This window comes from Eschscholzia californica, unplaced genomic scaffold (genome assembly GCF_041429995.1).
Source record: "Eschscholzia californica isolate CP2 unplaced genomic scaffold, dmEscCali1.0.p SCAF_4, whole genome shotgun sequence".
Classification (NCBI taxonomy): domain Eukaryota; kingdom Viridiplantae; phylum Streptophyta; class Magnoliopsida; order Ranunculales; family Papaveraceae; genus Eschscholzia; species Eschscholzia californica.
In genome coordinates, this window is record NW_028238461.1 from 24,087,760 (window position 1) to 24,102,741 (window position 14,982).

Sequence of the window (14,982 nt, forward strand, 5' to 3'; positions counted from 1 at the left end):
TCCGAGAAGCAACGATACCCGGTGGAGGCGTCGTCTTAAACGAGGACGAAGGAGCCGGAGGAGTGGTTGGACTGCCAAGTTCGCGAATGAGGATACCGGCAGAACTTCGACCGGCCACCGACTTAACACGAGACTACTTGGCAACAGAGGAAGATGGTGGGTCGTCAGTCCTGACCCTTTTCTTCAAAAACACTAATAACGGAAAAAATCTTCGGCGAGAACCAATTTTGCATGAAAGGGAAACAAGAAATCAAATCAAGAAGGCGAGAAAATACCTAGAAGAGATGGAACCACTTGGGTCTGATGCAAGGCACGAAGATTAGCAAGATTTTCAAGAATCAGCCCCTCTTTCCCCTTATCCAAAGCAGACAAGTTTGCCAGACATCTGGCATCCTCGGCGTCAGGGATAAGTTTAGGACGATCGGCAGAAGAGCCAATAGCCCGAACAGCAAAACCGAAATCCTCGGTAGCGGAAGCAAGACAAACAAAAATGAACTTCTCTTTATAATCTTTTGGGATGGAAGGAGCGGAGAAGAACGGTCCAACACGAGAAGAGAAATAATACCAACACCGCTCACTAGACTCGACGAAGAAGATCTTATCAAAAGCATAAAGACTAACCTTCTCACCCTGTTGAACACAGAGGAAGTAGAACGCCATAATGGTCATCACAGCATTAGACTCAATTGAAAGAATTGAAGCCCATAATGATTTAGTAGTTCAACAAGAAAAATTGGGAAGGGAAACACCAAACCCAAGTTAAAGAAAACTTCATAAACACCGAATTGACGATTGTCAGTGAAGCAAATCCTATCTTCAGGAGACGGAAGAATGAGTTCGACGGTGGTCGGAATCATACTATCAGCCCGGAGAGTCTCAATGTCTTGTTGAGTCATCTGACTGTGGGAACGCATTTAACCGGAAAAATCAACAGCAGGAGGAGGAGTAGCCATGTTACTCACCGAAAACGAAGAAAAGACATGCAACAGTAGCCAAAGGAATGAGGTCAAAGAAACGAAGGATTGACTAAGCAGAGAAGGCGAAAAGGGAGTAATCGCAGCAAATCAAGGCGCTTAAATATAGCAAATCTCGCAAGAAGTAAAACTCGGATCCGAGCCAATGCGAAGTAAGCCAATAAAAAAAAGGACACGTGGCGGCAACCACTACGTACTAGAAAACCCCTAGCACCTTTTCCACTGCTGGTTAAAATCATCGACGATTCAGATTGATCAAAGCAGACATAAGAGTTATTAGAACCCTAAGGAACAACCCTACTCTCCCACTAACAAGGCACCACGTGTTGATGGGCCTAGAAAGTTTCCTTAAATAGGTCTACACCCGTAAGTGCACGGGTGTCAAGTTGTAATATTTCCCGAAAGACCGGTTCGTTCCTCAGAGACTAGTTAAACTTATTCTAAAACTAGGAAGTAATATGATTTTTCAAATGTTTTGATTTTGGTTTTAAAATGAATAAAATATTAAAATAAAATAATGAAAATGAAAATAAATACAAATGATACAAAGAACTCAAATGGGGGAATTTTGGATAATGAACTATCCTAATTCCGAGAGATGTTTTCGTTAAAACCCCAATGAAAAGATTGAACGTGGTTTCATCCTAACCCCAGATTATACGATTAGATAATCATGATACGAGATTAAAATAAATACGAAAAGTAAGAGAGAAAATGGAAGAAGAACATAACTTTTCTTGCTGATTTCCTATCTGGCAGCCAAACGCACCCCTAAGGAAAATATTTTCCTTCTGTTTTTACTGTTTTACAGACAAACAGACCCTTAGGGAAATCGATTTTCTCGTCTTCCTGGAAACGAGTTCTCTCTGGGAAAATTGTTTTCCACGCAATTTTCTCATCTTCCTCAACTGAATTCTCTCTCTAACTTTCTGTAATCTCTCTCTTTCTCTAATATAATCCTTTCTTTCTCTCTTTACATCCAATATAACTGAAAAGAATGAAACTGTATTAATGAAATCAATAAAAAAAACAAGTTTTAGACTATAAACTTCTCTCTGCTTCCTCTTTCTCTCTTTGTCTACAATCTCTTTTTCTCTCTGTAATCTCTCTCTCACACACAGAAGGAGAATAAAGAAAAAGAAAAATAATCGAATCAATGGTGTAGTCTCCTCTGTATTCCAGCCGAGGGCTTCTTATGTTCATCTCACTCTCTCTATCTAATCTTTATTTTTTGGTTGAGCTTAAGAGAAGTGATCCCCCAACCGAGATAATCGAATTAGTTGAAGAAGCCCTTTCTTTAGGGAAATGATAGAGTGACTTAGAAATTGGTACTTAGAGGGTGACATATTTCCTTATTTAGAAACAAAAGCGATCCCCACCGTAGTCAAACTTTGAAAAAACCTTGTCTTTTAGTGATTCCACATCAGCTGGGCATTAAAATGCCCAAAAAACTGGGCACTCTAGCATCTCCCCTCTCTTTATACTCTAATGACCATCCCCGGAAATGAAAACAGTAGAGGAAATAAGAATCCTCTAAAAATCTTTCTCTCTCTAATATAATTCTTCAATCTAATCTTGCTTCCTGTTCTCTATTGAGAATAGAGAAATCTCTATCTCTCTCTAAAAATAATATTATCTTCATCAATCTCTCTAAAGTCTCCACCCAGTCGAATCTCTCTTTAGAAATCTCTCTGTCAAAATCCAGCAAATCGACCATTGAAACCTCCCACCAAATATCTCTGAAAATCTTGGGAAATCTCTTCAAATCACTCTTTGAATTTCTATTAATCCTCTTTTCATCTGTGAAGAAAATTTCACGATCTCTCTCTCCATTTAAAGTTTGTTTCCATTCATCTCTCTCTACTGTTAAAAGAGGAAGGAAACAAATCTGTTTGATAGATAGAGACGAGAGGGAGAGAGAAAGGATTTACTTTATCTAGTTGGTGATGTCTCACGGTTCCACGGTGGGAGCTTCGGTGGCCGTCAGATCTCACAAACACGGATCTGGATGGCAGGCAGACTAGGGAGTACGGTAGCATCTTGCTTGCGAGTGTACTGGATCGTCACCATTATCCATCCCGAAAGTGTAGCCTACACGTCACATCGGTGTACCGAAAATTTGTCCCTCACCGCCAGATTGTTTGCCACGTGTCTTTGACATAGTTGACTTGATTTAAACCCAAAGTTTGACTTGCTCTAATTAAACCATCCGAATCCCGATTTCACTTCTGTTTTCGCCCACGAGTTCATCTTGGGCTCTACTTTTCAATCGAGCACCAATGTTGACCAAAATTTTCAGAATCACAAATGACCAAAATGCCCCTCGTATGTCTTTTTCCCGTTTTTACTCGCTTTTTGTACTCCAATCAGAAAAAGACACCTGGACAAGAGAAACAAGTAATTCATCAGAGTAACTGCTCGAATTAGACTAACTGGCCCGAGTTAAGAGATTCAGATGGGACATTTTCATGTCTCATCACGTGTCAACGCGTGCTGAAATAACTACCGTGTACAACAACCCAAAAGATCAGCGTCGAAAACGCGTGATCAGAAGATCAATTACGTGACGTCACAAAATCACGCATGAGTAGGAAATTAATCGCTTGAGCAGAAGTCGAAACGTGTCTCGGGAGAACAAACCACGCGTCCATCAGACCAGGCAAACACAACTTGAATCAGTTCTGGCGAATACAGTCTTAGAGAAAAGAAGTTTTACCATCAGCAGTCTCTACCAGCTCGGTACAAATCAGCTCTGAAATATGCAGCTCTGGAAAACCAAAAGAAAGACCTAGCTTCACGAAACAGCTCTAGTCCAGGTAAAATCCTTGACTTCAAAGTCTTCAATGTTTAAAACACACGACTTACTTCTACTCCTCAGTCTCATTACTTTCGACTAAGGAGTGCCGAGACTCATGATGATGCATAAGATGTCCAAACGTTGACTAATGTCTAAAGAGTCAAGATCCGACCTGAAGTCTACTGGGTCAACCCTGCTTAAGGTAGCAGGACAGTTGAGACCCTGATGGTCCACCGAATATTCCCCTAACTGGGAGGTCGGTCAGAAGAAACCAACCCTACAAAATGCCCATGGCATCGACAGATCAGCCCTGGGTCTTCAAAGGAGTAAGGGGGTCCGCACAGGTTAGGCCAATGTCTTACGTCCAGAACTGGGGAGGCAGTAGCACCAAGCAACCTACCGACTTAATTCCGAAACTTCCAGAAAGATCTCAGTCGACTACATGTCTCGAAGTGTTTAAGCCAGTTTGGATTCCACGTATCTAAAGGCGGAAATTTTCCCTTTAGAGTCTATCACACCGACAAGATATCTACTGAGAATCCTTGAACTTAGGAACTTCCACTTATCAAAGATCCAGGATAGACTCTGAGAGAAACCCTAGATACTCAAGAGATAAAACTTCCCCTTCGGTTTGACGACAACCGCCTCACCACCGCCACTAATCACAGTCGACCTAACATCGCATATAAAAGGCCCCCCACATTGTCCTTCACAGGACACGATCTCTTTACCCAAAAAGATCACAAGAAAGTCAAAGTTCTCATAACTCGCCCCCAAAAGGATCAATCAATATTCATTCTTTTACTGCAAAGGGCACCCTGACTGGCTTGAGCGTCGGAGCGGTTTTCGAACCCTTTGTAGGTTTTCCCCCCTTCGGAATAGACGAACAGGAGCAAGAGTGTGGAGATGGAGCAAGGAGCAAGAGCAAGGATTAGGAGCGAGGAGCTGGAAGAAAGAGAAGCAGAGCAGGAAGCAAAGCGGGAAGCAAAGCGGGAAGCAGGAACACTAGGTTGATCAACCCCCAACATAACGGAGGAATCATACATAACGGAGGCTGTCATGCATCGACTCCCTTTTTGATGTTGATCTAACGGAAGACCAATTTTTGACATCAGCACCTTCCACAACCAATGTGGGATTAACCTAACATTGGCTTGGTTTCTTCAAACAACTATTTATTTCCTGCTTTCCAGAGAATCCACATAACACACAATCATTGAATCATTCTATTGTCTTCTTGACCCTTCTCGATCCACTCACGTAACAGTTCAAGAGAGCTAGTAACCATGTCCAATCGGACTGCCAAGGAGTTCCAAGTTTCTTTCGCAATTCTGCAATTTTTAAATGTGTTCTATGTGTTCTTCATTGCAACATGAACAACGTTTAGATATATTGTCATTAAATCGTAGAGCTTTCCACTTTGTTGGCAGAGCATTGTGAATTAACCTCCAGAGAAGGAACTTCACCCTTGGCGCCACTCTTACCTTCTTCCAAAAGATATGCCATGTTAGTCCACCTGCTAATTCCATCTTGAAAGAAGTACTCGGAGTCTCGTCTTTAATGGACCTATATAAAGATTTAGTTGAAAAGTTTCCCTTCTCTTAATGAATCCAGATGATCTTGTTGACCACGGATTTTTTGCTCAAGGGTATTTCCAAAATCGCATTGCATGATAAGTCGTCAAAGATATTTTCTATCACTTCCTTTTTCCATTTGCCTTCCCTATCTATCAATTCTCCTACCTTTTGGAATCCGATAGTCTCTTCATCTTCATATTTTCGACCTGGTTCAAAACCTCTTAGTGTTGGTACCCGAGGATCTCCTTGGATGTTTATATTCATTCCATTGCGGATCGAATAACAAAAACCCCCTTTTATGAATGTCCTCATTTCCTTATATTTTGCCAAGTAGCTGTAATAGGACTTTTAGGAGCATGATTGTAAAAGTTTGTATTTTTCAAATACTTTGCTTTTAGTAATTGAACCCAGATTGTGTTCGGTTCGGTCAAGAATTGCCATATAGGTTTGACAGCTTTGTTCACTATACTCATATCTCGAATTTCAAGCCCTCCTTCCTTTTGCTTTGCTAGTAATTTCCTCCGACTTATTAAGAAGTGCATCTTAGATGAATCAGTAGTGTGTCCCCACCAAAAATTTCTTTGAGTCTTTTCAATTCTCTCAATAACTCATTTGGATGCAATATTATTTGGTAGAAAATAAATAGGAATTCATGATAGTTCACTCTTTAATAGTGTAATACGGTTCTTCCGGCATGTGATAATGAGTTCCGCTTCGGTTTGAGTAAATAGACATCATCTTCTTTCATTGCCTTCACACCTAAAATGTGTATTACATTTAAGTAGCTTTTTATGGTTGTTTAGCTTAGTATCTATTATACATTTAATAGTGCCAGTGGTTGACATATACAGTTTCTAGTCTTCATTGTGATTACAGTGCAGAAAACATTATGTATGCCAAAACATGAACTTCTACCAACTCCATGAAAATGCAGCTATAAAAATCAAACCACCTAAACTGCTTAATTGTGATAGAAGATATAATGTTGCACATAACTCAATTAGAAGAAGGGAGATTTTATAGGGCCCCCTCATTTTTGTTAAAAAGCCCCCCTCAATGATTATTTCTCAAGTGAAATGGTTCATGGGGAGGCCCTATAAAACTTTCCTTAGAGAAATTTTTATATCATTATCCAGCAACAACCATACACTAAATTTATCGAGTCGTTGAGCTCTACATTAAGATCCATTGCAACTAGGTAATAAAACGAATTAACTTAAAAGGAAAACATCAACCTTGCCCTAAAACAACAACTCCACTCCCCCACCATGAAGAAAATATCTCTAGTCTTTAAACACATTTTCACATGGTCGTACCAAATCATTTAAAAAGGCCCCCCCACAGTGCTACCTCAAAACAGACATCAACACCAAATGTCAAGAAAACCCATACACTAGAAAAATAAAATCTAAAGCCAACTTGGTAGATAATTCTAAAATTAATGGTCTTAACAGATAAGGAACGCATTAGAAAATAGAAAAGAAAAACACTTCCTTTCCACATCACTAGCATCACTATCCCATATCTCAAAAACTAAAAACAATAATTTCCTATCTTGAAAATATTATATTAGTTCCTTGAAATCCTCAAGCTTTTCCTGTTTAAAGAAATCAAAGCCATCATAAAAAAGAAAAAAATTTAAACCCTAACTTGACAATGAAAACAATTTGTTTTTTTTTTTTGGTGTTACAATGGGAAAATTGTATGATTGAAATTCGGAAAGAACCGAAAGAACCACCAAAAATGACTCAAACAAGTCTCTTGAATAATAAGGGCACACCAATTGAAATTGACCAACATTTTCTCTACCAAAACCCTAAAATTCCCCTGCTTTAACAAGGGAAACATTGTGATTGAAAACAACAAAATTGACCCCCAAAACTATACTATTTTCTGAACATTTTACATCAACTAGATTATCAAAATCTGCAACTTGAGTTAACTTTTTAGAGAAAGACAAATTAAACAAAGACCCAAATTAAACCAAATTTATCAATTTAATTGATAAATTTGGTTAAGATTCTACTAGAGAATTTATAAAGAATTTGAAAGGAAAACAAAAATTGAAGATTCAAGAACAATTTACCAGATTAGGATAATTTAGGAATCAATAAGTAATAATAAGCAATTCTAGATTTGATGAAACAAATATATTACATTACTTAATTCATAAAATAAGATAGTCTTGAGATTTAGATCAGACAGATTCAGATAAACAAAAGAACAAGAACAAAAGTACAGTAAGTAATAAGAAAGAGTAAGAGAGATAGAGAAAGGTAGAATACTGCTTCTTCTATCTACAAGATCTTCATTAACTTCATACCCAAAATAGGAACCAAACCCCACTTCATCTTCTTCTTCCATAACAAAAGCATCAACTATTAACAGATTTCACCCCCCAAAACTTAACTTCATATTCCATCTTTTCCTTCTTCTTCTCCTTCCTATTCACAATCAAGAAAAATTAGGGTTTCCAGTAAAAACCCACAAGATCATCATTCTTTGCTTTTAGCCAAAAAATCTTAATGAAAGAAGAAAAAAGATAAGCACCCATAGTTTGTTTTTACTTGACCAGCTCAGAAACCCAACCAACATCAGGTGCTGGAGCTGGAGCTGATGAGTCAACTCGGTCAAGCGAGTTCTCCTTGCTCAGTTTCTCATATATCTTTGACCTCAGATTTCTCCCCGATTCCACCCTTTCCATAGCTGGTTCTTCCTCTAGAGAGGAACATTGATCCAAAAAGTCTAAGTACCTTATACCAGAACGAGTCGTCGGAGTCCGAGTCGGAGTTGATGGTAAGCTACTGAAATCAGGTCGAAGAGTAGAAGTAGCTCTTGGTGAACAAAACCCAGAACCAATTTGAACACCCCAGGAAGATGGTGCAGATTTCACCTTGTTTAGCTGCAAATTGTGAAGAGATAAGACCATTTCATTTAGTGAGTTAGACCCGATCGGCCGAGTCAAACTCGGACTATTAGGAGACATGGGTTGCGACTCATGGGGAGGAGACATCGGTGGTGAACTCGGAGAAGAAAGCATAGAAACACCACCATTAGCAAAATATGAGTCAAGAGCATGACGAAGAGGTGATCCATCGTAACTCGGTGGTGACTCAGTAACCGATCTAGGACTTTGTTGAGGCAAAACTCGGAGTTGTTCAGGTGTATGAGCAAAGAAACAAACACGACGACGACAACTGGTTCCATCTTTGCATGGCTGCGTACGATAGCGAGCTGGGTGCAACCAACACTCAAATACGCCGTGTGCGTACTCACAGGTATCTCCTCTTTTACAGTTTCCTTTACGAAAATCAGGACAAGCAGTACCGGAATAATGAAACTTCCGAGGATCTCTCCGGCGAGCTTTCTCGCCGGGATGTGCGTACGGACATTCCGTCCAGTCATGAGAACGTCCTCGTGCACACCGGCGTATTTTAAACTCATAAATACGGAACTCATCACAGGAATAAGTATCAACCGGTATATCGGATTCTCTACCGATAATATCGGAATCCAAATCAATATCATTTGATGGAAGATAACGTTGTAACGCTGAAAACGCTTCACCTAATAATAACGGACAGTATTCACCACTAGAACCACCGGGACTTGAAACAGCACCACCACCACCGGAACTGACACCACTAACCGGAAAACCAAACCCACCCATTCCACCAGTTGATTCATCAAAGAGTGACCATGGTGGAACATGAACCGTTGGATGATTCTGTTGTTGGTTTTGATGGGTTTGATTTCCTTCTCTAATCATCATCATCATTTTCTCTCTCTTTCTATCTCTTTCTGACGTTCTCTCTCTCTCTCTAACTTCAGACATCTAAACAACTGCGAGCGTCGCTTCAATATAAACTGGTAAGATGTGTTAAAAGTTAACTATAGTTAACCTTTAAATTTAACCATGGTTAAGTTAGAAATAGTTAGATGAAAATATCACGATATGAATAACGAATTTTAAGCGAGATATTTGTTTTTTAGGGTTTGTGTTGAGATTTTATGGAGATAGGAATACACGTGGACGATAAGGATGGGGTGGCAGACATGCAGTGTAAGAGTTGTAAACACTGAATAACTGTGATAGAGACACGTATCGGACCATTTGTCACGGCATGAGGTTTTAGGGTTAGAGAGAAGGATGAGAGAATAAAGAAAGTTGATAGTTACCCTACACTTGGCAGATGAAGGAGGAAAAGTTATACTACAGATGGCGGTTCCGAACCCGCCAGAGATAGCGGCCCGTTAAAGACGGTGCACGTCATTTAATGTTTTCTAACTTTTTGACGTTTTTCTCATCAAAAAAAAAAAAAAAAAAACTTTTTGACGTTTTGGATTCTCGATCGAGTTTTATGTTTTTACCCGTATAAGTCGCAAAGGTGATTCGTAATAAGCTACAATTTCAGTGAAATTCTTGGTCATATGAATAAACATACCACAACCAAGGGCGGAGTTAGGATTCAAAATTATCCCGGACTAGTCGCGTAAAAACAAAAATTTCATTTCTAACGTATGTGTAGTAACTAGTGTTTGAAAAACAATTTTTGTTGAATATGTAAAATTTCGTTAATAGTTCAAACATACAAAATTTGGTGATAACAAAATAACTAAGTTATAACTTGGATAAAATCCAACAAAAGGGGTAAACCTGACTAATCACAAAAAGAAGGGTAAAAAAAAATTAGATTCAGGAATAGGAGACATAACTGGAGACTAAAAGTGAAAATAAATATAACACAATGGGCAATACCGACTTACTTTAACACATAGAAAGTGAAAAAAATTGATTGAGAGCGATGGTTTCGCACACGCGCGGGGTTGGGAGCTGGGAAATGCACTTGACCAACCCGGCTACCTGGCTACAATGCTTCGTTTATGATTCTGACTTACTAATATCAAGTTGTGTCTCTGACTGCAACCAGGGGTAGCCACCCCTGGCTCCGCCCTTGACCACAAGTCTAGTACCAACAAAAAAATCTAAAGTTTCGTAAGTTTGATGTAAAAGTCTCCGGTGACTGGCGAGATTCTTTTAGTGGGATCGTGGAGTCTTTGCCAAAAACAAATCTCTGCAACTGTGGGCTTGGATTTTAGATGCCAAAAACATAGACAATACGGTTAACTACTAAAGCCTGGAACATCACAAGTGATATCAGAGTCGATGACGATTTTTAACGAGGGTGAGGGATTGTGATAGTCCAACATCACTTGTTTCCGGATCTTGGGCTAATGGTGTGCGCTTAAGCTTTGCAAGTGGCGAAGGGTAGTGGAGTCTTCATCAAGAACAAAGTATTAGATGAGCAATATCAAGATGAAGGGAGTGGGTGTATAGCATGAACTTCTAAGATTGTTAACAACGAAGGAGATGTGAGGTCGTATAGCGGTAAAATAGAGTAGTTGATAAAATGAGGTGTCACTAAACAGAAGGGTTCTGCAAAAAAGGTGTCGTCAGAGGAGCGAGATAAAGCTTTTGTTCCAAGGGGAACGAGAAAGATTTTGAGGTTTTCAGGCCATAATATTTAGGAACGTCAATAATGTATTTTCTTTGACATAAAAATAGTCCAAAATTAGAATAAGGGATCTCAATCCCGAAAAAATATTTAAAGAACGAAATCTTTAAGAGAGATAGATTTAGCTACAAAATTCTTTAGAGAGGAAACTGCATTTTCATTATTCCCTATTATAATGATATCATCCACATACACGAGGACGAAGATAGTAGTCAGGCCCTTTATGAATGTGAACAGAAAACTATCCCTCTTGGATTAAAGAAATCGTCCAGAAATGAGGATAAATGAAAATTTTGAGAACTATTGTCGCGAAGCCTGTTTAAGGTCATAGATAGATTTACATCAAACTTCTTCATCAAGGTTGCCTTGAAGGAAGACATAATTTACATCAAATTGATGTAAACGCCATCCCTTAATGGTGGCAACAGACAATAAAAGGCGACAATTGTAAGTTTGGCGACTGGAGGAATATCTCATGATAATCTATGCCATCAATTTGAGTGTGTTCTTTAGCAATAAGCGAGCCTTAAAGAGTTCAAGAAATTGAATCCCTTTTCTTGGTCGACTGGATATTATTGAAAGAGAGGGAGTTTGATTGGAAGTATCCATGAAGATAGGAACTTATAAATATCCAAGATACGAGATAAACTCAAAAGAAAATACTGAATCTCCTAACTACCGGAAAGTAGTCTAAATCCCGAACGGAGGATCAAAACCGACTCATCTACACCGTCTATCACAGTCGGTTCAAAGCAGCCTATAAAACGGCATCTCATCACCTTCAACAAGGTAAACTCATTACGTTCTCCAAGGATCAATCAATACTCAATATTTTAACACTTTACAGGTTTTGCCCCCCAGGTTGCAAGGAGCGGGGGTAGGAGCAGTATCAATCAGATATATCCACTCAGACGGAACAACAATCATTCAGACTGGATTCAGCATCAAAACCTCTATTTCCTGATTGATAATCGGGACTGACGTTTTTTGACATCAACAGTATGTGAGGTTGACTAATATCGCAGTTTCATGGCCTATGCCTATATACATACAAGTATTTAACTCAATTACACGGATGTATGTTGGAGAATATAATTAGATAACCTACCATGAGAATTCTATACAAGTTATACGCAATAAGATTTCCCATAGACAATTTGGAGAGATTTCTTAAAACATCAGTGTTACAGTTGTCTTATGTAAAGAATGTCATACTTTGGGTTCGTCAAACGTCGCACCGCAAACAAAGGCTTTAAAGTTGGATACCACGTACCCATGATAGACACGAAGATAAGTAAGATTACATGCAACTTGTAGAGTGACAACTGGAAATATATGGTCATCCTTAAACGGATTATGAGTTAATCATTTAGTTTGACCATTGAGCTGGGAATCAAGTTCTAAAAGGAAAAGGATGACATATCATTTGGCATAATTTTGCGGATCTAGACATTAAATGAAAAGGGAATTGGGTATGGCACACTAGTTAAAAGATAAGCGGAGATTGAAGGAAATGTCGTTTAACAAGGTGATAATGCAATCAAATAGTCAGGAGGATCCTATGATAAAGATCATTAAGTTCAATTGCATGAGGGATCGCAATGTTTAGTTAGAAATCTAATACGACAGTCGAGACATATCAGATGACTCGCGACTTAAGACGACTGAATCCTACAAGGAATTATCCTTGCTTCAAGAACGATTCAAAACCTTTATCATTCTCTATAGAGTCTCCGCCTACAAGAAATTGGGCATAGTTAGAAGAGATCAAACATTGGAATAAGAAGCAAACGTGCCTTTTTTTAGAATTTTTATTAGAGGGGAAGAAGGTGGACAAAACCAACTCACATCTCTCCCATTCAATTCCGACTACTTTTTTAATAAACCACACCCTTTTGGGTTGTTTATTCTCTGAAGTGCTCTAAAATTGTCCAAGAACAAAGTGAGTGTCATAAAACACATAAATTAGACAGATCAGGTTTTAAGATTTAGTGTCAAGAAAGTTGGAACATCTCTAATTCAACACTCGAACTCTAAAACTAAAAGTGCGAAATAAATTTTTTTTGAAAGTTTTTCTTATAACCCATCTCCAACACAAAAGTCAACTTGAATTACTAAAAGATGTGGCAGCAAATATTATAGAGATCTCGAAGAGGGCGCTTTAAATGTGGAGTGTCCTCTTAAGGATCTCCAAACTCATCTTCAGTGTAAAACTCAAAAGAAACTTTATTAGTCCTATGCTTCGTCTCAATTGAGATTCTCATTCCTAGGTTGAAATATTGAGATCCTCCGATACTTTTTTGCCTCAAATTCAAGGCTCCAAAAGTTATTTCATTTGCTTGTGCGACATGATTGTTTTTGTAATGAAATAATGAGTTATTTTAATGATATGAAGACTTGGTTTCTATGATACAAATACTAAAACTAATGACTTGGACAATTAGAGATATCTTAAGATGCAAAGTGTTATCTTGACATATCTCTATTTATAGGGGTGGGAATCGGGTGGGTTCGGTCGGACTCGGGCTCTTACTTTCACGGGTACGGGCGGATCGGTCTCAAGGGTCTACTGTTCGATCGGGCTATCGGGAAAATCGGGCCGGACACATATGAGTATTTTTGTGCCCGCGGCCCGGTTTTGCCCGAGAGCCCGATCGGGCTCTAACGGGCTCGGGTAGGGGTGGGAATCGGTCCGGACGGACTGCCCGCGGACATTTTCTCTTTCGGACCGGACGGTTAGGACACCTAAGCCTCATGTCCGAGAAGGAAGTCGGGCGGATTCGGACGGATAGTTTACAAAATTGGAGTGTCCACGGCCCGTCCGTGTCCGGCAAAAAGCAGCGGACATTTCGGTCGCGGACATTCGGGCATCGGACAAAATGTTGGCAAACCCTATTAAAGGGTGCCCATAAAGAAGCAAAGGCTTCTTTACTCGGCCTATGCTTTACATAGCCAGCTGTAGAGATATTGAGGAGGATTGCCGCAACTTATAAGACCCCCAAACCTCCACCAAACTTGAGCACGGTCAGTGTGGGACTAATTGAGCCTTATAATTCAGTTAACTTACAAAGCACCAGTTTCTACAAGTGCGAGTTTCCAACGTGACTCTGGAAGAAACTCAAATTTATTAGGCCATGCACTTGGACAGGACCTACTGGTTGATTTCCTATGACTCCCACACACCTAATTAATGCACACAACGTACATATATACCATGGTTACATATATGCATACATATATATATGAGTTGTCATGTGTTCGTTTAGTCGGGCGGTCGGACGGACAATTAAATGGTCGGACTCGGAGGGTATGCCGGACAAGGCCTTGTGTCCGTGTCCGTCCACTAATTTTAGCCGGTCGGTCGGATAGTGTCCGTCTCGGACACCGGGCGTCCGCGGACTCATTCGGTCTCAGGCGGTCATGGGCGGAATCGGGCTCACGGGTTTTTTTCCCACCCCTAGGCTCGGGCGGACGGGTAACGGGCTTTTTGTTTAAAAAAATAATATAAATTAAAACAGATCTTAAGTTAGGATCTTTCATCATCATCAATTTTCATCACAGAAACAATCATCAACATCCATCCCATAAACAATCATCAACATAAAAAAAGAAAACAAAAATTACATCAAATATGTATATCTCTGAAACCGAACCCTAAAATTTACATCACATAAAAACTCAGACCTAAACAAAAAATTACAACAAATATGTATCATCTCTGAAACCTAAACCTAAAATTTACAGCACATAAAACTATCATCTCTGAAACCCAAACATAAACTCTAAACCTAAACCAAAATTACATCAAATATGTATCATCTCTGAAACCTAAACCTAAAATTACATCACATAAACTATCATCAACATCAAATTAGATCTAAAACTTGCAACTAAACCAAAGAGATTAGAAGCCGTCAAAGTCTCGAAGAGATTAGAAGCCGTAAAAAATATAGAAACCGTCAAAGTCTCGAAGAGATTAAAAGTCGTCAAAGTCTTGAGGTGGATTAATGGTGGAGTGCTGGAGTGGTGGTGTGGAGTGGTGGAGGAGGAGAAGTGGAGTTGTGGAGGTTATTTAGGTTCAGCCGTTTAGGATTGGAAGGAATGGGGCTGATGTTCAT

At 39.4% G+C, this 14,982-nt stretch overlaps 1 protein-coding gene across 1 annotated transcript; it reads right to left on the reverse strand.

Moving 5' to 3' along the window:
• Window positions 1-7,463: 7,463 nt before the first annotated feature.
• LOC147543789 (zinc finger CCCH domain-containing protein 20-like) lies at window positions 7,464-10,032 on the reverse strand. The gene has a single exon (XM_086634417.1). It carries the CDS (start codon window positions 9,181-9,183, stop codon window positions 7,912-7,914), a length of 1,272 nt encoding a protein of 423 aa, XP_086490543.1. The 5' UTR covers window positions 9,184-10,032; the 3' UTR covers window positions 7,464-7,911.
• Window positions 10,033-14,982: the final 4,950 nt, after the last annotated feature.

Coding starts and splice junctions, on each gene's coding strand:
- LOC147543789 (XM_086634417.1), bottom strand. CDS start 9,183: ATGTCTGAAGTTAGAGAGAGAGAGAGAACGTCAGAAAGAGATAGAAAG.